The 22,607-nt window shown below is 58.7% G+C and overlaps 1 protein-coding gene and 1 pseudogene across 1 annotated transcript in view; one reads left to right on the top strand and one right to left on the bottom strand.

The window, feature by feature from the left end:
• Positions 1 to 22,607, bottom strand: part of ACOT7 (acyl-CoA thioesterase 7) — an 86,550-nt gene that overhangs the window by 39,410 nt on the left and 24,533 nt on the right. Inside the window, exons 2-5 of the mRNA XM_039842033.1 lie at positions 19,698 to 19,815; positions 13,344 to 13,500; positions 8,865 to 8,956; positions 4,843 to 5,104 (exon numbers count right to left, since the gene is read on the bottom strand). Of these exons, the coding sequence (XP_039697967.1) occupies positions 4,843 to 5,104; positions 8,865 to 8,956; positions 13,344 to 13,500; positions 19,698 to 19,815 (629 nt within the window). The remainder of the gene's footprint in view (positions 1 to 4,842; positions 5,105 to 8,864; positions 8,957 to 13,343; positions 13,501 to 19,697; positions 19,816 to 22,607) is intronic.
• Positions 21,740 to 21,858, top strand: LOC120585960 (uncharacterized; annotated as a pseudogene).

Genomic DNA, 22,607 nt, shown 5'->3' with positions numbered 1-22,607 from the left:
CGGGACAGACCGATTCCCACCCTGAATGGCGTGACCACGCTGACGCCCGCCGATGTTCACATGGTCACCAAAGGCTGACCGACTTCTCTAAGGAAAACTGGCCTCCCGTTGGTATAGGGGATGGCTTTCCAGCATCGACCAGCCACTCTGTTAGTGGGTCACAACGTTACTCCCTGGAGACACCGGTGTCCCCAGCAAGGCCCTGCCCTGACCCACGGTCAGCCGCGACACACCTCGTGGCAACAAGCTCCCAGGTTTCGAGGGACCCTCCGTTCGTTAGGGAAGTCTTCCGTCTAACTTTCATTCCGAGTTCATAAACGGGCACCGACGGCATGTCAGCAATTTGTTACGCAACCTCCTGAAAGTCCCAACTCATACGCCATTAAACGCAGTGGCAGGCCAGACTCCCTGGACCCCACCCTGGGACACCTGCCAGTCCTCAGTCCCTGACCTGGCCCAGGGAGACACAGCGCCCAAAGGCGGCCGGCTTTCCCCTCCCACCGGGCAGCCCGCTAATCCCAGTTCATCTTCTGAGAAGGGTGATGCGCTCACTCAATGCTGCAGCTGAAATCTCTGTCGGAGGCTGCACATCAAACAAAAAGACGGAACAACGCGTGGCCTCCGGGGGAGATTGTCACACCTTGACCTGATTCCTGCGGCTGCGGGAACACCCATCCAGGGTCTTCCCGGCCCACTTGGCCCGTGTTGCGCACACCTCTGCCTTCCCCAAGCCTCTGGGCGGGGATGACACTCACCTGTTTCCTTCCTCGGCAGAAGGGGTGGCCCATTCCCGCCCCAGCAAACCCCGAGCTCTGCCAGGGCCAACCCACCAGGCCACCGCTAGGACACACTGCAGGGGGAGAAAGGTCCTTTCTATTTTGGGCCAGAGATAGAATGTCTGAGCAGCCAGGGCTGGTGGCGTGAGGGTGGCCTGTCCTTCCACAAAGCATGGGGCCTGACAACAACGTGGCTGGAGGACGAAGAGTCCCCCACGCTGTTTACATCTGTGTCCCACTCGAAAAAGACGGGGAAATAACTATTTCCCAGCGAGAACGGAAGCTGAGAGCCACATCTGGCCCCTTCCTGGGACCACTTTGGCCGTCTGACAGTTTTTACATGTGAATAATGACAAAAGCACTTTTAAAAATTTCAAACAATGGAAAATTGCAGATAAAAATCTTTGTCATGTTCAATACCTACTTATTCAAATCATAATCTGAAATAACTATCACAACCTAGTCAGAAATGCCCCGTTTCTGTAGTAATGCTTAAAAATATTGATTAAGCGATGTCCGTGTCTAATAATTTAATATTCTTAGGACTGATGAGCTTTTAATAAGTGAAAGCACCAAGACCCCGATGGAGAATACAACCATGCACCCCGCCCCCCGCTCGGCCGTGAGACTTTACCCCACAGAGCGCTACATGGGTGGGGACCAGCTCTCGAGACCCAGGCGTGTGAGCCTCCCTGCTCTTCCTCTTTCGGGGTAACCCCAAAAGCTATCTATTAAAGGTGGGGAGCCACGAGACAGAAAGGGCCCGAATCCCCACCCCTGGAGGGAACTCTGATTTGGGCTCTGTAAGACACAAACCTCTACCAAATTATCAGGGTTTTAGGGTTTAGCAGCCTCCATGACCTTGATGAACACAGTGCCTAATTTTGAACCTATAATTTCAAAATGATGTCGAGAGCCTGAGTTAGATACTCGGGGCGCCACCAGGCGGGGTTTAGCCCGGCCATAAGCAAATACAAAGCTCCCCTCTCTTCTCTGGGGGAAGTTTCCAGCTCAGAGGACCGAAGCACAGGGAGGCTAAGTCCACAGAGGCAGAGCTGGGATCCAGACCCAGCGGTCTGACGGCAGGACCTGTGTGCCTGCTCCCCGGCCTCCATCCGCTCCTGCCCCAGATCGAATGTTGATCGGAGCAGGATGCTGGGGCCTGTCCAGACTCGGGGGAGAAGGCGCTCCGGCCCTGGGTGAGCCCATGACGGGCACTGAGCGCTCTCCTGGCCAGCCTGATGGGTGTCAGCACGGCTCAGGAACCAGGGCTGGGCTGACTTCCGAAGACTCCAGCTCTCCTGGCAGGGGGACCAGACCTCAAGGTGAACACTGTGTTAAACCCAGGGGCGGCGATGAGGGCAGGGCTGATTCTGTCATAAACCCAACAGCCCACAAAATGGATGGTCAGTCACATGGCCAAATAATCCATCCGCAGCTGAAGCTGGATAACTGATGGGCACGGATGGAAGTGTGTAAGGTAATCGTATGTTCTCTTGTCAGATGGAGAAAACAATAAGAAAAGCTAGGTTTTAGGAAACTCCCAGGCTCTCTGAAGACACCTGAAGGATAAGGTTGGCCTCTTGTGGGGGTTGCTAGGCAACAGCTGCAGACAGCTGAAATCTGGTTCTGGTTTCAAAGGGATGGAGGGCTGCAGATACAGGGAGACTTGTGGGTGGAGGGTGGGGAGCAAGGGCGAGGAGGGTGGCGATTCTAGGGCCAAGCCTGCCGTACTGGGGCGGGGAGGCGGTCCTCCCACGGGAAGGGGCTTAGGAAGACCCCCAGTGCCGAGGGCAGGCTTAACCCTTCACTCTGACCTGCTGTCCCCATCGACACAACCATACCCGCCAAATCCAGCCCATGCCGAGCCACCACGCAGGCTGAGGCCACCCCTGCTCTGGGCACGGGAGCCAAGCCAGGGGAGACCCAGCCTCACTTGCCCGGCCAGGATGATGCCAGTTCCACCAGGAAACTGAGGCCAAAAACGTAGAGAATGTCCAAAAAGACTAAAGAAAGAACAGAGAAGCGACTTCCTTCAGAAGTGTTTAAAAGCCAGCCCCTAATCCGATCATCTCACAAAGATGCACTTGTAGCGAAACACAGCAACATAAAAAATAAAGCCTGTGAAAATTTATCAAGAATTCTTGACGTTCAGAATGCCACCTTTCATTAATATCACTGGAGAATACAGATTCTGAAAATTATGAATCAGATTTAATAATCAGAGAACAGCAGGTGGAAAGTAATCTCATTGGTGAAGGGATTATTGGTTAAAAACCCCGAGTAATTTTAGTTTCCCAGTCAGTCAGGCGTAAACCAACACCTCGCCTCCTGGTCCTCAAAGGCCGAGACTCAGCCTTGGCCCCCTGGTGTCCACCCCAAGCCCGGGCCAGAAATCAGAACCAAGGAGGGGCAGGTCCAAGCAGGCCCGCATGCCACTCAGCACGGCTTCCCAGCTCTCTCTTCCCTGCTGGGAGGCTGACACTCTCTCCCCGCGCCATCTCTTATAAGGACACCTGTCACAGGATTTGGGGCCCGCTGGGTAACGCGGGATGGCCTCATCCATCTCCGGAGCCTTAATGTGATCACATCTGCAAAGGCCCTTTCTGCAAATAAGGTCGCAGTCACAGGGTCCGGGGATTCGGATGTGGACATTTCTTCGTGGGGGGGAGGGAATGGGGAGGCGCCCACTCCAGCCTCTGTCTCCTAGCACCGAGTTTATACCTTTCCTAAGACACCTCCAGTCCCTCGTGTCATTCTGCAGTCGTCCGGGCCCCTGCCTAACCTGTGTGCCCTCCTGAAAGCAGAGCGTGGGCTTGGGGTCGCTGGGGCCTAGTCATCACAAGAGACCGCAGGCCTGTCTTGGATCACCATTATAAACCGATCATCTTTTTATATTTTACTTTAAAAAGATACCAGCTTATTGGAGTTTCGTCAAGGCAACAACATTTTTATTAACACTGGCAGGAAATTTTTTTTTTTTTGGTGTTTGTTGAAAAGCAGATATACAAACAGAACAGAAACCACCTCTGCCCAATCTGCCGGCCTCTGCTCTGGGCACGTGGAGGTCGGAACATGGGAAGGGGGTGCAGAGCTCGAGGAAACTGAACATCTGCAGACTTGGGAGCAAGCGTGTAAGTCCCGCCTGAGAAGCCCAGTGCCCACGGCTGGACGGCTGAACTCAGTCCCCAGAGTCCTGCATGCCCGCCAGGGACCCGCTGCCCTGCACACCCATGGGGGTCCACCAGCCCCCATGCCGTGTGGACCACACCGCGAAGGTGGGCGGGCCGCCAGCATCACCCAGGCCGTGCCCCGGAGCTGCCTTGGCCCTCGGCAGGAGCCCTCGAAGAGCCCGGGGCCTGGGCCTGGCGCCCATCAAGGCAGCACCACCGAGAGGAAGGGAGTTAATCGGAGCAGGTCCTCAGACGGCTGCCAAGGCCAAGTCAGAGACCCAAATGGCACCCGAGGCCAGGGCTCCTGGAGGTGTCCCCTGCGCTGCCACACAGAGGCAGAGGCACAGAGCTCGTTCTCAGGTCCTGCCCGCACTGATGACATGTGCTCACTGCGTGCAGTGGAGGGGTGACGCGTCGTCCCGGAAGACCCCTCCCAGGGCTCGCTGTGTCCCAAAGGGAACAGCCGCCCCAGAGGCCCCCGCCCCAAGCTGCGTCTGCTCCAGGGGGTCCCGCGTCCAGGACTCGGAGGAAAAGGCCCCTCTGGGAGAAGGACACCCCCGACCCAGTCGGGATTTGGGGTGGATGCTTTCTTAAAGCTGGACCACCTTGGATGACGGACAGGGAAGACGATGCCCTAAAGGCAGGCTGCGCACCCCGCAAAGCTTTCCTGCCCAAGTGGCCAGTCTATTCACCACGGCGACGGCTGGGCGGGCAGGCTGGCGAAAGACACCCGGGGAAGCCACTGCCCTTGGGTCGGTTTTTTACGAGGGGGAGATCCCATCACAGACATGTTCCTAGGTGAACTTGGGGACGCCAAGTCTCTGAACAGGTGTGCACCCCGCTGGGCGGCAGGCCGGCCGCACACACGCCACGCCCTTAGCGCCTGGCCTGACGCGTGGCCCCACAGGAAGAGCACGCGGGGTCCCTGGGGGCCGGCCGAGCTGTCCCGCCATCGGGGTTGGCCGTGACAGTGGGAAGGGGTCTGGATGGTGCCCTGGCCCCACGGGGATGTCCATAAACCGGCTGCCGCCCTCGCTCACCTGGGTTCGGGACGGGCTGCACGATGTCCCCGTCCCTCCACTTGGTCCCCATGCGCTCCAGCTTCTGCGCCTCGTACCGCCTGCGGCCCTCCTGCTCCTGCTCCTGTCGGGAGTACTGCGGGGAGCAGACGGAGCGTCGGCCGGGGCCTGCGGCTCAGCACCCCAGTCCCGGCCGCGCGGCCCCGACCCCAGCCCGGGGCTCTCCTTTTTATAACGGGAACTGCTCTCTTATTGATAGTATGTATTTAATGTGAATGATAAAAACACAGAGAAGGTGAAAAGCTCAGGTAGTCCCCGCCGAGGTAAGCTGGGTCAAACCTTCCTGGAATTACTCTCAGACCCACGTGTACGTAAGCTCCGTCATGCTGTGAGTGACATTTCCTCCTCTGGCTGTATCCACAGAATTGACGTGATGGATCCACCACAAAGGGACATTTAGCTTGCTCTCGGTTTTTCACTATGAAAATATCATACCGACACTCTCGGCCACTTATCACCACTTCACACCGGCCCCATTCCCTCCCAGGATTCATTCCTGGGCACAGAACTACAGAATCGAGGCCACAGCCACCCTCCCGTTCCCCGAGTGCCCCCTGCACCTGGCAGCCTCGCTCTTCAGCCAGTCAAAGAGGCTGCACATTTACAGAGAACGTGCAGTTAAAGCTAAGAGCCCCCAAAAGCTCTCCAAGAAGTTAAAAATAAACACAAATATAAAACTTGGCATAAAAACTGGGGCTCCTGAGTCCTTTGGGAACGAAAGGGGGTGGTGGGCCCTCTGTGGGCTGTCCTCCCGTCCAGTGTAGGAATACCCCCCAGGGGCCCCGCACGGAGGCCCCAGGCAGGCCTGGGGCCCTCTTGATGACCCACTTCCCCGAGGCCCCCTCTCCCTCGCTGCTGACCGCTGCCCAGCTGCCCTCCTCTGCTTAGCTGACCTCTGCCCTTTCTGCCACTCGGCCAGCATTTCTGTGGAAGAGCCAGAGCTCCGGGCCCCCCACGCTCCACTCTGCGATCCGCTGAAGCCCTCCAACGCAGTGAGATTCATTTCAGACGGCGATTTCGGGCTTTCTTTCAAAAGCCACGTTTGAACATCCTGATTTCCCTGCTCATGGCTCTGCTCCAAATTTGCACAGGGTCTGAACACCGTTCTGTGGCTTAACTGCCCTTATCTCAGGCTTCAGAGCCCATCGCCAAAGGGGGCTGCAAAAGGACTCGAGTGGTTTGTTCAAAAGCAGCAAACCGTGGAGAGTGTCTAAGCTGCAGTGGGCAATTTAACCTCTTCCTCCACAAATACACTGTATCTTAATGTCCCACCACGCAAAGTAATGCCTGTGAGAGCAGTCTGTGCTGCGCCTGGCTAGTAAAATTCGTGGCTGAACTTAAGTGTCCCCAAGAAATGCCTTTTAAAGAGATTCTGTAAAAGAGTCGCCCTCCTTGGTCTAATAAAGCCTCGTCGTGTGCAGCACGCTCGTCCCCAGACGCTGCTGTCGCACGGGGACTGATGGGGGCCCCTGTGCCAACGGAAGAGACGCGGCCTCTGCACCGACGCGTCCCTGCTGGCTTTAAGTCGGGATTAAAGTCGCCAGAACATTCGGATGACGGGCTGGCACCCAGCTCTCGCCCCCCGGGCTCATCAAACCTCACGGGCTTAAAGCAGAAGGCGGCTCAGCCCGAACGTCCAGGACGACAGCCCGTGTGCGAGCCTCTCCACTCAAGCGCGTGTGTAGACTATGGAAAAAACCAAGTGTCCACTCTGCAATGGCCGCCCAGCCTCTCCGGGGCCACAAGTGCCCCTCCTTTTCCCCTCAAGGGCCACTGAGGCCTCTGTTCCCTGGGGACGAAGGGGGAACGTTGTGGCAAAGTCCCACACAAGTGACACCGCACGGGGCGGGCGGCGGGGTGTCCAGAGGCACACAGTGAATCCAGGCATGCGCGCACGCGTGTGCGGGAGGAAGGGCGGGGAGCACGTGAGGGTGTGCGAGAGATGTGTGTGTGAGATCTCTGTGGGTGAGGCATGTGACATACGTGTAACATGTATCTATGCTCGTGAGTATGTTAAGAGAAACACACTCGTAGAGAGAGCAGTGTGTGTTCCCAAGTGACAGCTATCTGTAAAGGTGACAGAGGGTGCCGGAAAAATATACGGAGGCCTTGCGCTCAAACCCCCAGCGGACGAGGGCACAGGCACACCTCACTTTACTGCTCTTCACGGACGCTGCGTGTTTATAAATTGGAGGCGGGTCCCTGCACCGGCAAACGGATCACGACCCACTTTCCTGCAGTGGCCGGCACCGCAGCCGCAGCGCCCGAGGTCGACCTGTCCACGCCCGCCAGCGCGGGGCAAGACGCCAAGCTCTCCCGGACCGGGTCACGACCCTGGCCGCGCCGTGCCCACGACACAGACCCACGCTTCGGATCGACCGGAGGCTTGTGCGGGGGCCTCGCGTGTGTGGGAAGGAGAAAGCCCCAGATAAACATGAGCAACGGCCGCAGCTGGGAGCTGCGTGGCTTCTCCCATCTGGAGCTCTCTGCTTCCGCTCGGCGGACCGATGCCAGCGCGCCCCTCCCCGAGGGCGACGATGCTGCTAATGTCTTAGCAAAGCCCGCTAAACAAAGGCAACGCGAAAGCTACCGGCCCCGCCAGGACGCGGAAGGGAGAGCAGCGGAGGGGGCACGGGCGAGGGGGGGACGGGCGAGGGGACGGGACCGTGGAGCCTGCCGCCGCCGCCCCTCCCCCACTGCCGAGACCCAACAGTGCGTGGCACGTGGGCCCTGAGAGCCGCAGGAAGCAAAAGCCAGAAATGTTCCTTTAGTGTCTCCCCCTTCAGATGTATCCAATGACACTGAAGCCAAATACACAGCCTGCAAGAGATTTCTGAATGTCAAATGAGTAAAATAACTGTGTCTGAGCACTGCGTGTGACATGGCTCATTTAGCACCCAGGGCTTCGCGGGAAAGACAGAAACGAGGGTAAATACGCTTACAATTTCCAAAGAGAGCAGTCGCTGTGCCTCGGACCCGCTCCTGGGTCTTGGGTCTTAAAACCCCCCAATTAGTGCTACTTGAAAGCGAGGCAATTTCTACTTATACAGCAGCCCGGGCAGGATGGGGGAGGGCAGGCGGGGGAGGGGGAGGAGGGGACCAAAGGGTGGAGTGCTGGGTCCCGTCGGCATTCCTGTCCCCTCTGGAACCTATGCAAGTGACCTTATTTGGAAGCAGGGTCTGTGCAGGTGTATTTAATTAAGATCATACTAGAGCAGGATGGGCCCCAAATATAATTCGTGTCTGTGTAAGGAGAGTCAGACACACACGTGTGCACAGGTAGGAAGCCGGCCACGTGACTGTGGAGGCAGAGATTGGAGTGACGTGGCCACACGCCAAAGATGCCTTTGGTCCTCAGGAGAAGAGGTAAGGACTGGCCCTCCCCCAGAGCCATCGGAGGGAGTGACACCGTGGTTTTGGCCTTCTGGCCCCCAGACCGTGAGAGCGTAAACGTCTACTGCTCTAGGCCTGGGGACTTCACCAGTGTAGCCCGGAAGCTCACAGGTGGGACTGTCGGGCCCCACACCCTGGCCCTCGGCTCCCACCCACTCTCCTCACAGGTGGAGTGCTGGGCTCCAGTGACACTGACTGGGTGCTCTCAGAGTGCCCAAGAATGGGCCCAGCGACCCAGCCCAGGCCAAGGCCTAGGCGCCCCTCCCGGCCCACACGGAGGGCTCCCCGGTCATCCCCAGCTTGAATTACACCTGTACTGAGTGACCCCAGACAAGGACTCCGCCCGCCCTTGCTCTCCCAGGATGTCTCCTTGGCGAACGAGCCTGCCGCTGTCACAAGGTGACCAGGCCTCCACCCAGTGGGAAACGGAAGGGGCTCCTTACCACGACCGGAGGCACCTCCAGGACCCTGTCCACGTCCTCCAGCGACAGGGGCACATACCACAGGGTGGCTTTGTTGGTCAGCTTCGTGATGCCTTCAGAGAAGAGAAGCACATGAGTGAGGGCCGAGGCAGAGGGCAGGGGCACCGGGAACCCGGCAGGTGGCGAGATGCTCCAGCCTGTGACCCCCGACCCCCAATGCTGCCCCTCGCCAGAGGCCGCTGGATAGACTTCAGATCGCCTAGTTTAAGCCTGGGAACTCCCAGGCCATCGGCTTTCTAGCACTTTCTAACACAAGAGGGCTCACACTTGGAGGCACCAAAACCAGGCAACCTCGTCTTTGCAGGTGTATTTACAGAAGGAGCTTCGGTCATTCACACACCCCAGAAGCCTCTGGAGAGCGACCGGACAGAGAAGGGATGTGGGGAGGGGCGGCCCAGCCTCCGGTGGATGCCTCGCTCAGCCACCTCCCAGAGAAGAGGGGGACCAGGCCCCGGGGCGTGCCAGGCTGAGCTTGGGACCCCATTAGCAGATCCAACTGACATTGACTGCAAACTCAAACTCCCTGCTGAGAGCCTCAAGTCACTGCCAGATCTGCCCACCTGTCTAAAGGCTGCCAAGAGCCCCTCCCACAAGGGGGTGGGAGGACAGGACACAAGGCGGGGGAAGAGGGGGGTGGCTCAAAGACCGAGCACCCAGGCAGGGGGAAGCGGGGACCAGACCACAGCCCAGAGCACACAGCCGTCGAGGCCCATCTCTGCAGCTCAGTGCTCCCCACTTCAGAGGCCTGGATTTGCTGCCGGCCTACTCACACCTCCAACCCAGAAGCTTCTGAATGGAGTGCTGCGATGGGCGGCAGGCTGATGACCTCCACTCTGGGTGGAAGGGAACAGAACCTTCCTGGGTGCACTGAGCCCGGCCTCAGGGTGGAGTGGGGCTGCCCCACCTGCTGAGAACCACAGGCCAGAAGAAATCGCCTGTCCACAGCCCTCGCTTGTACAGAAGGTGCCTGTGGCCCAGAGATGTCAAGGCATTTGCCTAGGGTCACACAGCAACCCACCGCCATTCCAAGTACAGACCCGGGCCTCCTGGGGAGCGTGTGCAAGGATGCTTGTAAAAAGTTGCCTCTTCAACATGGAAGCGTCCCAAAGCAGAGGAACACAGTGAAATGGGGGAAGAGAAAGTGGGAAAGGCGGGGCGCAGCCCAGCGACCCCCAAAAGCCCAAGGTGAACCCGGAGCCTCAGCTTCCTCCCCCCGGGGACCAAGCCCTGGGGGTCAATTAGAAACATGGCACCATCGGGACAACAGGCTCCCCACGCTCGGGAACCACAGGCAAAGACGGAAAAATATCTTCACTGCACTTTGACTGAAAGTGAATCTGACAACCTGCTTTTGGGAATAAAGATTTCCTGTTTGACTCAGCGAGAGCCAGCCTGACAAGCTGGTTTCCATGGAAACCCCGAGTGGCCCTCCTCTAGACCTAAATGAACGCCATGGAGCAAACGAGGCAAAACGTACTAATTGTACGTTTTCTATCTTTTAATAAAACCATCAAAAGATAACCGCAGGATTAAAAATATCTGTTTTACAATCTTAAGAGGGCCCAGCTCTTCTCTGGAGCCATCTGCAGCCATCACGTCCCAGTTAGCTTAATATTTTGACAGTTGCCGGAGATGAACGAGGCGTGTCAAAGGCGTAAAGGCTGTTGTCTGCCTGGGCGTGTGCTTGCTCAACCGCCTGACAGGGAACGCAGCCGCGGTGGAAGGGGACGCGCCAAACAGGGGATCCCCGCCTCCGGGGTCGAGAAACGCGAAGACATCACTCGAACGGCTCCGTGGTTCAGCCTTGCGGGCTCCCCACCTGTCAGCTCACCTGCCTGCCCAGCCAGCTTACAGGGGGCCGCTGGCCAGCTGCCGCTCTAGGCATTGGGAGAGCCGCGGTGGCTAAGGCAGCCATGAGCCCTGCCCTCGGGGCGCTCACATGCGAGGCGACACGTGGGCAGGAGACACGTCAAGACAGGAGGCCTTGCGACCCAAGGTCCCAGAATAGTAGATTCAAGCAGATCCAGACGTGGAAAGACAAGAGGGAGGATGACAGAGAGACAGACGCAGAGAGAGGGGGGCAGGGAGCGGGGGGCCCCGGGGTGAGATGACCAAGACGTGGAGGAAAGCCACAGCCGTCGCCTCACTGTCCCCGCCCTGAGGTACGGGGAGGCTGGGGTCTGGCCCCGCTTCGGGAAGCTGAGCAGCGCCGGCCTGTCCCCGGCCTCGCTGAGCCCTGAGCTCGTGTGCAGGACGGGGTAACAGCGCCTGCCCCATCGTCCCGAGGGCGGACACCTGCAGCAGTGCGCCTGGCTGGTCCCTCGTCGTGGGGCAGGTCAGGTTCCGTGCGCCCGCCTACGGGGAAGGAGCGAGGCCGGGGCACGGCCTGTCATGTCGCCCACACTGGCCCTGGGCAAGAGCCTCCTGCCTCTCTGTCCACTTCTGTCCCCAGCAGGACCCTTGAGAAAATGAGTATGTCATTCTCAACGAAACCATCAGCTTCCCACTGTGCTCACTGCGGAAGCTCCATTCACTCCTGCACTCGCCAACGATTCGATCCGCTGCTACGTGTCAACACCACGCGCCAGGCTGCCAGGAAGAGGAAGCCTCGATCTTTCCCCTCAGAAGGTCATGACCCGCACTAGAGAGCTCTGGGGACGTCCTGTGCGACATGAGGTGTGCAGCAGCATCCCTGGGCACTACCCACTGGAGGCCAGTAGCACTGCCCCAACTGTGACCACCAAATATGTCCCCCTGAGAACCGCCATGCTGGGGGTTGAGCCGGGACCCCAGCGTCCCTATGATGCTGTTGCAGAGATGCACAGCACATGTCTGAGGAGGTGACGTGGCAGTGGGCACCAAGCTTGGGGACAACGGGAGCTGGGCAGAGGCTCCCACGAGGCCTGAGAGGCTTTCTCGGGCACCCAGTGCCAGGAGTGGGCCCATCCTGACAAACTGCCCGGCCGGCCTGTGCCTTCTGCGCACCCTCCCAGCTGATGACGCACTGGGGACTCTTGCGCTCCCTTAAGTTAAGGCTCAGCGTGGCCCGCAGGGGCCGCTGACCGCCCCCATTCGCTCCCAGAGGCGGGCACCTCCAAACCTGCCCCAACCCCGCACCCAGGGAGGTGCAAGCCCTTTCTCCCGTCCCAAGCGCCTGACGGGCTCGGGACCAGGGGCAGGCGGTGGGGTCCCTACGGGGCTGCGGCCTCTCACGTGCCAGAAGGGAGGCCTCGATGACAGGAATCTGCAAAGCCGGCCCCACCCTCACTTGTGAAGTCGCCAACTCCCAGATGCTGGAAACCACGACAAGACATCACTGCTACAGCTGCCTTCGACACGCAGGCACGGGGGTCCCAAGGGGCAAAGTGCAGCACCTCCCCTTCTGTCAGAGGGAAGGTCAACCCCCAGCACAGCCCGGGGGGGCGAGGGTGGGCCACCCATGGGTGGGACAAACTGCAGGTGGAGGGAGGAATGACAGGAACCCCAAGACCCTGATGTGGGAGGACAGCGCCTGAGCACCACTTTCCAAGCCACAGCCCAAGACCTGCAGCAAAAGGAGTCTCTGATGGCGAGGCTGCGTGCCATGCGGGGCCCGGGCCACAGACATAGGAGCGCTGACCGCTGCCCCCGCCAGGCCTCTGCTCAGCTAATGTGTTCACTGTGCTGCAGCCAGACCTGCTGAGGTCACCGGAACGTTCCGGGCGGGTAACTGTACTCCTGGCCCCTGCGGCAGAAGCCTGGATCCCTTTACGGAGCACTGTGCACGGAGGAAGGTGTGAGACCCATCCGCTCTTTCCACAAGCAGTATGGACTCTCCCACGCATGGGGGGGTGGTCTGGGACGGGAGGTGGGCAGCAAGGGACAAAGGAGCCTGCCTTCCTCGGCAGCAACCAGGTTATAAAAAGCCAGCACCAGGAAACTGGAGCCATACTCCCCTGCAGTGCCCAGTGGGAGGATGAAAAAGGGGTTTCCATGGTTACCACGCCAAGGAAGAGAACATTCAGATCAAACTGGAGTCAAAGGTTCGCACAGTGAGCTTCAGCCTGAGCCTGGTTTTTGGGCGGGGGGGGCGGGGGGGTGGCGAGGCAGGGGGCAGGGCGGGGCAGCCCCACGGTGCAGGTAGGGCGGTGCAGGTAGGGCGAGGCAGGTGGGGAGAGGCGACAGAGGGGCCAGAGGGCGCCTGTGACCCCCAGCTGCTCCCGCCCTCTGCCTGGCACGAGCTGGCGGCAGGCAGGGCAGGCAGCAACTGCACACTCAGGGCCAGAGCCCGAAGGCCAGGCCGAAGCCCTGCTCTGGGCACACGGCCTCGGCTGGCTGCTCAGCCGGCCTGCGCCCCGTTCCCGCCCGCAGCGTGAGGGCGGAGGTGGGAAGGACGGGAGGCCACGGCAGGCAGTGTTCGGACCTGCCCATCGCGCGTCAGCCGGCGACTGGCGCGGGTACCTGTGACAATGTTCTCGGACATCACGTTGACCTGGACCTCCACGGAGTGCTTGGACGTGTAGGTGATCTCGGCGCTGACGTGCGCCACCTCGCCGATGCACACGGGCGACAGGAAGTCGGTGCGCTCCACCCGGGCCAGGGCGGCCACACAGCGCTCCTGCAGAGACAGGGGTGTAGGTCAGCCCGGCCTGCGGGGTCCCCGCCCCGGAGATGCACCCCCAGAACTGTCGTGGTTTTTCTCCACTGTGAAAGAGATGGGACGCGTTGACACCACACAGTCCTAAGTGCAAAGCCACAGGAGGTGTCCAAACGCGCCCTGGAGCCCTGCTGGGCGAACCTCAAGTGGTTCTGAGCAGAGGGATCAGAAGCAGCTTTTTCCTTCGATCTAATGTTTCTACAAAAGACACGCAGTACTTGGATAACGAAAAGTGAAAGGAGACACACATACACGTTACGGAAAACACAGGAAACACAGAAAAGTAGAGGAAGGAGGAAAAACGCCCCTCCCATCCAAAGATCAGCACTGTTTCTATTTCGGGATCTTCCTTCCCAGGCTTTCCCCCCTAAGAATGGGGGTTTTACTGGTTCATTTGTTCCTCTGCCTTGATCTCTGTTTTGCCGTTTTAGTCTTACATAGTTGTACGAAAGCTAAATTTACTCTTCCACGGTCTGCTTTGTTCACCCGACAGGAGGAAAACTAACCTGCCATGTTATGACGAGCCCTGAGCGATCGCTGTTCTGTCATTTAAATTTTATTTATCCTTCAACACAGCAATCCATCCTTACGACTCAAAATTCAACAGGAACGAAAGGGTCTCAGGTCTGCCTCTGGCCACTTGTCCCCGCCACCCAGGACGCCCTCGGTAGTGGAGGGACAGAACCAGGGAGTGTCCGGCACTGGGGTTCCGACACTGGGGTTCGGCCGGGGGGGTCCCGACAGCCCTCTGGGGCGCGCATCCCCGGCCACAATGTGAAGGACTTCCTCACGCTTTTCACGGCATTTTCCACGACGGCCTCCTCCCAGCACGCCATTTCCGAACAGCGTTAATGGCCAAATAGAATCGAATATTCTTCTGTCGGTAGAGATTTAGGTCAACCCCCATTGTTTATTCTGAATAACTCTGCAATGGGCAACCTCCCACTTACACCGTCCTCAGTACTGGGAACTGTTTCCTGGGTGGAAGGGACAGACACTGTGACGTGTCCCCAGAGTACGCGACAGGACAGCAGCGCCCGACGCGGCTGAGGCGCCTGCGGCACCAGCGTCCACTGTGCGTCTGCGCTAACGAGAAAGACACCTGGTGCTCGAGCGGAGACTGGCTCTCCACTGCCAAACAGAGCACGTAACGCTTTTATGACCTTACCCGAAAGCAATCATCTCTTCGGGGCGTTGGACGTGCGCGTCTGAGACGTGCCCCGAAGACTAGGCGGGGAGCGAGGACCAGGAGACGGGGTTCAAGTTTGAGAGCCCGTCAGCCCCTTGCCGGCCCCGGCATTCACTTTCCCAGTTAATCCTCACGGCAGCCCTTTTGCAAGGGCTGGAGAGTCTGGCTTGCCAGCCACTGTCGTCCGAGCCATGCCATCAGCCACCTGCTGCCACCATGACACCAACACGCAGCTCCCCCACCCGCCCAAAAACTCACCTGGTACCTGGCAAACGTGCAAATCCCCTGGCCCACCCCAAGCTTGTATGACCTGCCTCTGTGGAGGAACAGCAAGGGACCCCTGTTTGCACCCCCCAGGTGATTCTTGGGCATGCAGATCAAGGCTCCGGGACAGCTCCTGCTCCTTCTCCTGTCGACGTCCCTAAGTCAGGTCTCAGAAGGCAGGCAGTGAGGGCGTGTGCTGTGTGCTTGTCCCCCTCGCCGCAACACACACACACCCCGATGTGAAAACAACACAGGGTCTGTGTCTCAGCTTTAAGTAAACTCGTGTGGCTACAGCACCACCCACTGGCAGAACGCTGGAAACGCAGCGCGGTGGAGGGGTGGGAAATGGCCGAGCGCTGTTACAGGACCCACGCCGCATGGAACTGCTGTCTTCATGGGAGTGGTGGTGTGTGTGCCTGCACGCAGACAACACAGACATGCACGTTAATGCTTTTACAGGGGACGCGGCCCATGTCTCGCTCCCCTGAACATCCGAGGCTTGGAAGGACCTGAGCTGTGCACGGCTGTGAAGGCAGCCTTTGCCCGCAGCACTCACGCAGCCAGGTGCTGAGCCCAGCCTGGGCCCTGGCGGGGGAACGGACGATCAGGACCTACGCCGGGCAATGCCACACGGTGGTGGGTCTCTAAAGAGGGCGTGTGGTGGTAGGGGACAGCTTCGGATGAGGGGGCTGGGTGGACTCTCTAGGGAAGGTGCATTGGAGCTGAGACCTGAATGACAAAGCGTCAAGTGACAGGAGTGGGGGTGTGGGCACCCCATGCAGAGGGAGGGCAGGGCAGACCCTGCAGAGGGAACTGGAGGCCGGGCTGTGTGCTAGGACGAGCAGCGAACGGCACAGGCAGGAGGTCAGCAGGGCCAGGCCAGGCCCCTCTGGGAGGCGTCCACGAGACACAGGAACAGGCTGGCTCACTTTTTAGTCTGCACACTTCAGAGCTGCATGAATTTCTGGCAAAGGGCATTTGTGTTCCCTCTGTAACCTGAACGCGGGTGGAATGACGTGAGGCAGAGGACATAGAAACCTCTCAGTGCTGTCCCAAGGGACGCTCTTAACACGGACCTATCCAGAGCCTTCAGGCCAAGCACAGAGACACCTGGGGACAGCCTGGTGCCTGCTCTTCCAGGGGAGAAGGCCATTTATAAACATTAAGCTTGGTCCTCTCCCAGCTTAAAATACTACAGGAGAGAACACTGTTTACTGGGCAGACAGTCTCGCCACGCTCTCGCTTCGTGATTACGTGACCCTGTGACAGAGTGTTTGCTGTTCTGAGAGCTGGCTGGGTTGCTGGTGACTTGATGTCCGGCTGAGGTGAGGACACAGGCCCGGGACCCAGGGTGGCTCTAACTTGACTGTGAGCTGCTGTCTCCCAGGACCTAGCAGGGCACCAGGCCTGCCCCATGCGTTCCAGAGACCAGTACGATCCAAAAATTCAAAGTATGGACTGACGGGTACAGGTACACGTCAGACACTGGGGGTTCAGTTCCAACCGAGCGAGTCATACTCTAACTGCTGGCGGCGGGCCTTGCCTTCAATTTGTAAAAACGCTTCATCTATGGGGTGCGAGGAGGCGGGGCGAGCCTGCATTTGCACTTGCTGTGAGGCTCTCTGAGCTGCCAGCGACTCTGGCTCCTGTGCGTCACGTGCCCTGTAACTCTGCATCCGGGGCTCAAGGCGGGAGGGGCAGCCCCACCCTGGGGGACAGCCGCCAGCGTCTGGATCACCATCTACCCTAAGAAGCGCCCTCCGCCATGCTCCCAAAGGTGGCCGTCACCGCGCTGCCCATTAGGTGAAGATGCCCTGGCAAACCGCACGGTCTGGGCTCCTGAGTGGCCACAGGGCTTCGAACCAGGACCAGAGCCTCAGAAGCAGAGCCAGAAAGGACAGTGCTGGGTCCTGGGCTCGAATCCTAGCTCTTCCGCTGACGAGCTCGCTACCTGAGGCAGCGACTCCTCCACTCCATGTCTGTCTCCTTGTAAAATACAGACACTGAATGGCGGCTGCCAGACGTCACGTACAGAGAGGACAAGGGGTGGGGAGCAGGCAAGTGACCGAACTGGACGAGTCCAGAAACAGCTCGGGCTGATTGTATCCTGTGTGTGCGCCGGCGCCGTGCCCACTCAGGCCACCCTCAGCTCACGCCACTTAGAGGACACAGCCCTGCACAGTCTTTGAAAGCTACCTAACTCCTAAGCCTCCATTTCCTGCCCTACAGAGTGGGGATAAGAAGACTGTTGGGGAGACACCCCCAGAAAGGAAGGCCGGGCACTCGGCGTGTGCCTGGCCCATCAAAAGCACCCCACGGGTGGCTACTGCAGACACAAACTTCCGGCGACCGCAGGTGGCTCATAGTCCGATGCTGAGCACCCGGTGGGGAGTCAATGGGCAGAAGTCCCTGCCCTCACGGGGCCCAAAGACAGATGAGCAAAGTGCACAGCAGGGGCGACAGCGCTGTGGGGAGACACAGCTGGTGGCAGTGGGGAGCCGGGCACCGGAAAGGCGTGAGCAGAGGGCGTGTTCACGCACAGGCTGGAAGGAGGCGGGGGCGGCCGTGCGGGTGTCTGGTGAAGGGCAGCTCCAGCAGAGGGACGAGCCAGTGCGAAGGCCCTGGGGCAGGAGAGCCGGTGCGGCCCAAGGGAGTGTCAAGGAGCAGATGAGGACTGGGAGCCGGGCAGGGGCGCCAGCGGACAGGGCCAGGGACCTGCGTGTATTCAGGCTTCTACCCTGTGTGAGACGGCAGCCAGTCTCAGTGACATTCACAGCTGAAGGGTCTCTCCGGCTGAAGCTAGAGAACAGACGGGGCGGGCTTGGACAAAGCAGGGAGACCGCTTGCGAGGCTGTTGGTAATTCAGCCAAGATGTGGCAGTGGCTGGAACTGGGTGGCGGCGTACCTGGGCAGCAGCGCACCTGGGCAGCAGCGCTCAGATCTGGAAATACGCAGCAGAAGGAGCCAACAGGACTGGACACCAGTGTCCACAGCGTTGAGAGGAAGAACAGGGTCAACAAAGGCTCTGGGTTTGAGCCTGAGTAACTGGAGGCCACAGAGGCCATTTAACTAAGCAGAGGGAGAGCACAGCGGTGGCAGCCTGGGGGCAGGCCTGGAGTGTCTTTCTGGGCCCATCAAGGTCAAGGGGCGAATTAGCGTCCAGGTGGAGTTGGAACTTGGGGCCACATCATGGTGCTAAACCACAGACAGGGTGAGACCACCAGGGGAGGGTGCATGGGGGTGTCCCCTGCCCTGCCCAGAGCCCCAGCAAAGCCCCTTGAAGGTAATCATCAGCCCCCAGGCCAGCAGCCAGTCACCTGCCTCGGAGGAGCTGCCTCAGGCCCACAAGCCCCTCCTGGACCTGGAACGTGCATATTACTATCCTGCACCACCAGCCCAGAGGCATCGCCAAGCCAACATGTTCCCCTCGTACCCCCAGAGAAGTGAGGTGGAGCCGGGGCTCGCAGCACGGGTTCGAGGCCTGGATGCACAACCCAGACCAACCACCTGCCTCCCCGTGTGGCTTCAGGCCAGTGTTCAACCTCTCTGTGCTTCGGTTTCCCCATCTGTGCAGTGGGGATAGTAAAACCACCCTCTGTCTCTTAGGGTGGCGTGAGAACTTGCAGCGACTTACAGCATGGTCTCCCGCCGGCTCCCAACGCCCCCTCTCACACTCCCCCATCCTGGGGCTTTTCCCCAGAGGTCCAGCCTCTCCTGCCAGGCCCGCCTGGGACCCTCACTGTCCCTCAGAGAGTCTACCAAGGCACTTGGCCCCCACCCCACCCCTCAGGCTCAAGCACATCCTCTCCATGGCCACCAGAGGGTGCACTGGACGCGGCTGGGCTTGGGATCAAACCAAACTCCCAGAGGGCGGGAGGGCGGCCCTCTTCCACATCCCCGTCTGGCCCAGGCCACTTCCATTCCTCTCTGAGCCGAGGTCCCCACGCCCACATCCACCCATGTGTGCGCGCGCGCGCGCACACACACACACACACACACACACCGCTCTCTCTCAGCACAACAGGTGCTAGCAGAAGCCTCAGGCACACAGAGGCCACAGACATCCTGCTAGGCCCAAGTTAGCAACTGTGGCACAAGGCAGACCCCTCCCCTAGCACCCGAGGGTGGTTTCTCTCATGCTGGCTGGCCCGCAGAGAAAATGTCAGGACCCTCGGGGCCGTGGGCATGGCAGGAGATGATGAGCCACGCCCCACAGCTGCCTCCACGTCCTAAACCCAGAAAGCCCTGCCCTTGTCCTCGGCATCTGGACGCCTATGTGGGTCTGCGAGGCTCCACGGGCCACAGCACCAGCACCTGCCTACTGCCACCCAGGGGTAGGGCAGGGGAGGGACTGGGCCCAGGGCAGTCTGCTGCCCATGCAGGCATGGCTCTGTAAGGGCTGTACTTCAGGAAGATTCCAGAAACCAAGCCTCTTCCAGACAGGAGGGGAAGTGTTAAGAGGCAGCTGTTGGCAGGCTATCAGCTTAGTCCCCACCCTTCCTGGCTGAGCACTACACCAAACGCCATTCCCAGGGGTCACAAACAGGGCTGGGTGGGTGGAGCTTCCGGAAGGCCCTAGAGCCCAGGGGATGGCTCCTCCTCCCAAACTCCTTCCTGACCCAACAGTGGGGCAGCCCTGAGCACAGCGGGACACCAGGCTACGGGCTGGACGCTTCCAGGCTGGTGAGTGGCCCCAGACACTTACCGAACTCTGGCTATTGCAGTGCCGAGTGCTGATGATGGCCCCCGCCTCCTCGATCATCTTCAGGATTGTCCCTCCGTGGACATTGCCGGCCACGTTGGCATCGTCTGGCCGCATGATCCTAGGCAGAGGGGAGAGAAGCGGCAGGATGAGGTCTCTGGACAGGACGGCGCTCGGAACAGTGACAACCCCGGGAGAGGACGAGGTCCTCCAGAGGATCCAACGGCTCTCAGAGAAGAAAGAACTTCCATGTGTTTAGTCAGGGTGGGGTGCTCACTGACAGGCCAGACGAGGGGCTGGGGGCTGTTTCCTCGGGAGAGAGGAGGGCAGAGAGGGGGACCTACCCCTGGAGCCTGGGGTGGTGGGGATTTCTGGCAAAGGAAGCAAGGTGTTGGCATGGTTATGGGGGCTCCTGACATGCCTGTCCCTCCTGGTTCCCAGGTCCCCAAACAGCCGGCAGAGCTGAATGAGCACGAGGACACAGGTTGTGGCCACTTGGAAAATGGACAAATCTCTGAGAGCACCACCTTCAGTCCTGAGGATCAGAAATGCATCACAGCCCGGAGACCTGTCAGCACACACCTGCCAGCTCACTCACCACATGCCCCTGGCGAGCTCCTTGCCGGCACCAGAGGAAGCCAAGTCCCTGGGACTGAGGGCCAGGAGCTCCCCAGGGTCAAGAACTAAAACGCCACCGCATTTCCCCAAAGAGGAAAAACCATGCCCTCGCGTGGGCACCCAGTGGAGGGAAAGCCCCTGGAACCCCAACAAGCCAGCATGGTGCCCCCACTGTGGTGCTGCCCACTGTGCCCCACCCCCACGGGGCCTGGAACTTTCCCAGACAATCATCTGGCTGATGAAATCTGTCCACAGAAGCCTCAGGCCCAGAGAGAGGTGACAGGCAATGACAGGCCACGGTTCCAGCATGCCCAGCACCCAGCTGTGGGCCACCCAGCCTGCCAACGTGTCCCCGAGATGGCGCCCTCCACCTTGGGCCATGGAGCTCCGCCACCCTCCGCCTGGCAGTGCCCAATGGCTCCATTTGGCAGCTCGGAGGCAGTTAGACTGAGGTTGGTCCTGGCTTCCCTCTTACTAGCTGGGTGACCCGGGCAAGCTGCCAAAATTGTCACGCCTCCACTTCCCGTGTCTGTAAAAGAAGCCTAACAGAACTTCCTACCCGACTGCAAGGGAGGAACTGGATCGCACGAGACAATGCAGATAACCAACCCAACGGGTAAGCCTGGCACACAGCCAGCAAGGCAAGTGCCACCTGTAGTGTGATCTGTACTGCTTTCTAAGTCGTTAGCTAGCCGACTCCAAGCATGAGCCAGGAGATGCTATTTTCTCAGAAAATGAACACCTGCATCCCAGGGTGACTGAAAGCTGTCTGTATCTGTCACTCATGCCCAAGGTTGCCCCTTCATTCTGGAAGATCTGGCTAGGAAAAATCACAGCCTGTTTGGGCCACCTGGCTTCTCACCCTGCATCACTGGCTCAGGGGCAGCAGCAGCCACGGGAACCACCCGAGCACAAGAAAGAAGCTTCAGTTGGCTTCTTGAATGTTCATTTAAGAATATTTCAAATCAACTCGAAATGGATTAAAGACTTGAACCTAAGACCTAGCACCAAAAAGCTCCTAGAAGAAAACATAGGCAGTAAGCTCCTTGCCATCGGTCTTGGCGATGATTTTTTTTGTTGTTGTTTTTGGATTTGACACTAAGAAGCAAAAATAAACAAGTGGGACTATATCAAGCTAAAAAGCTTCTGCAAAGCAAAAGGAACCATCAGCAAAATGAAAAAGACAACCTATGGAACGGGAGAAAATATTTACAAATCAGATATTGGTAAGGGGTTAATATCCAAAATATATAAAGAAGTCATAAAACTCAAAGCAAAACGAAACCAAAAAAAAAAAAATATCAATCCAATTTAAAGACGGGCAGAGAAACTAATAGACCTTTTTCCAAAGAAGACATATAAATGACCAACAAGTACGTGGCTCCCCATCACTAATCGTCAGGGAAATGCAAATCAAAACCCAATGAGTCCACGTCCACGCCACCCTGAACGTGCCTGATCTCATCTGATCTCGGAAGCTAAGCAGGGTCGGGCCTGGTTAGTACTTGGATGAGAGACCACCTAGGAAGACCGGGTGCTGTAGGTGTAAAAAATAAAAAAAAGGACTCAATGAGATATCGCCTCACACCTGCCACAATGTATCATCTATAGAACAAACGACGAGGACACAGAGAAAAGGGAGCCCTTGTGCACCGCTGGCGGGAAGGAAACGGGCACACCCAGCCGCTCTGGAAAGTGGAGCTTCCTCAAACACTGCAGACGGAGCTGCCGTGATGATCCAAGGTCCCACTTCTGGGTACTTATCTGAAGGAGATGGAGTCGCCCTCTAGAAGAGATGTCCGTACTCAACGTTCCCCGTGGCATTGTCTGTGGTAGTCAAGATGCGCAACAGCCTGCGCGTCCAGCAACGAGGACTCGGTAAAGAGGGGCTGCGTCCAGACCACGGACTGTTAGCCGTGACCAGGAGGGAAACCCTGCCACCCGCGACAAGAGTGGACGCACCTGAGGGCGTGATCCTGAGTGAAATACAAATACTGTACGATCGCGCATAGGTATGGAATCTAAAACAAAAACGGAAATCAAAGATGCAGAGAACAGACGGGTAGCTGCCAGCGGTGGGGGAGGGGCGGGCTGGGTCGAGGGGGTTTTCGGGCTTCCAGTTAGAAAAGGCGTGTGTCCCTGGGATGAAAGGCGCTGCCTGGCGACTGCAGTTAACAATATTGTATCATATATTTGAAAGCTGCTAAGAGGAGACCTTAAAAGTTCTCATCACAAAAGTCGAACACAAAACGCAATATATACACGCCTTACCGTTGAACTGTACACTTGAAACCT

This window comes from Pteropus medius, unplaced genomic scaffold (genome assembly GCF_902729225.1).
Source record: "Pteropus medius unplaced genomic scaffold, Ma_sr-lr_union100, whole genome shotgun sequence".
Taxonomy (NCBI): domain Eukaryota; kingdom Metazoa; phylum Chordata; class Mammalia; order Chiroptera; family Pteropodidae; genus Pteropus; species Pteropus medius.
Note: the sequence above shows the minus strand (reverse complement) of the source record. Positions and strands in the feature narration are given on the sequence as shown.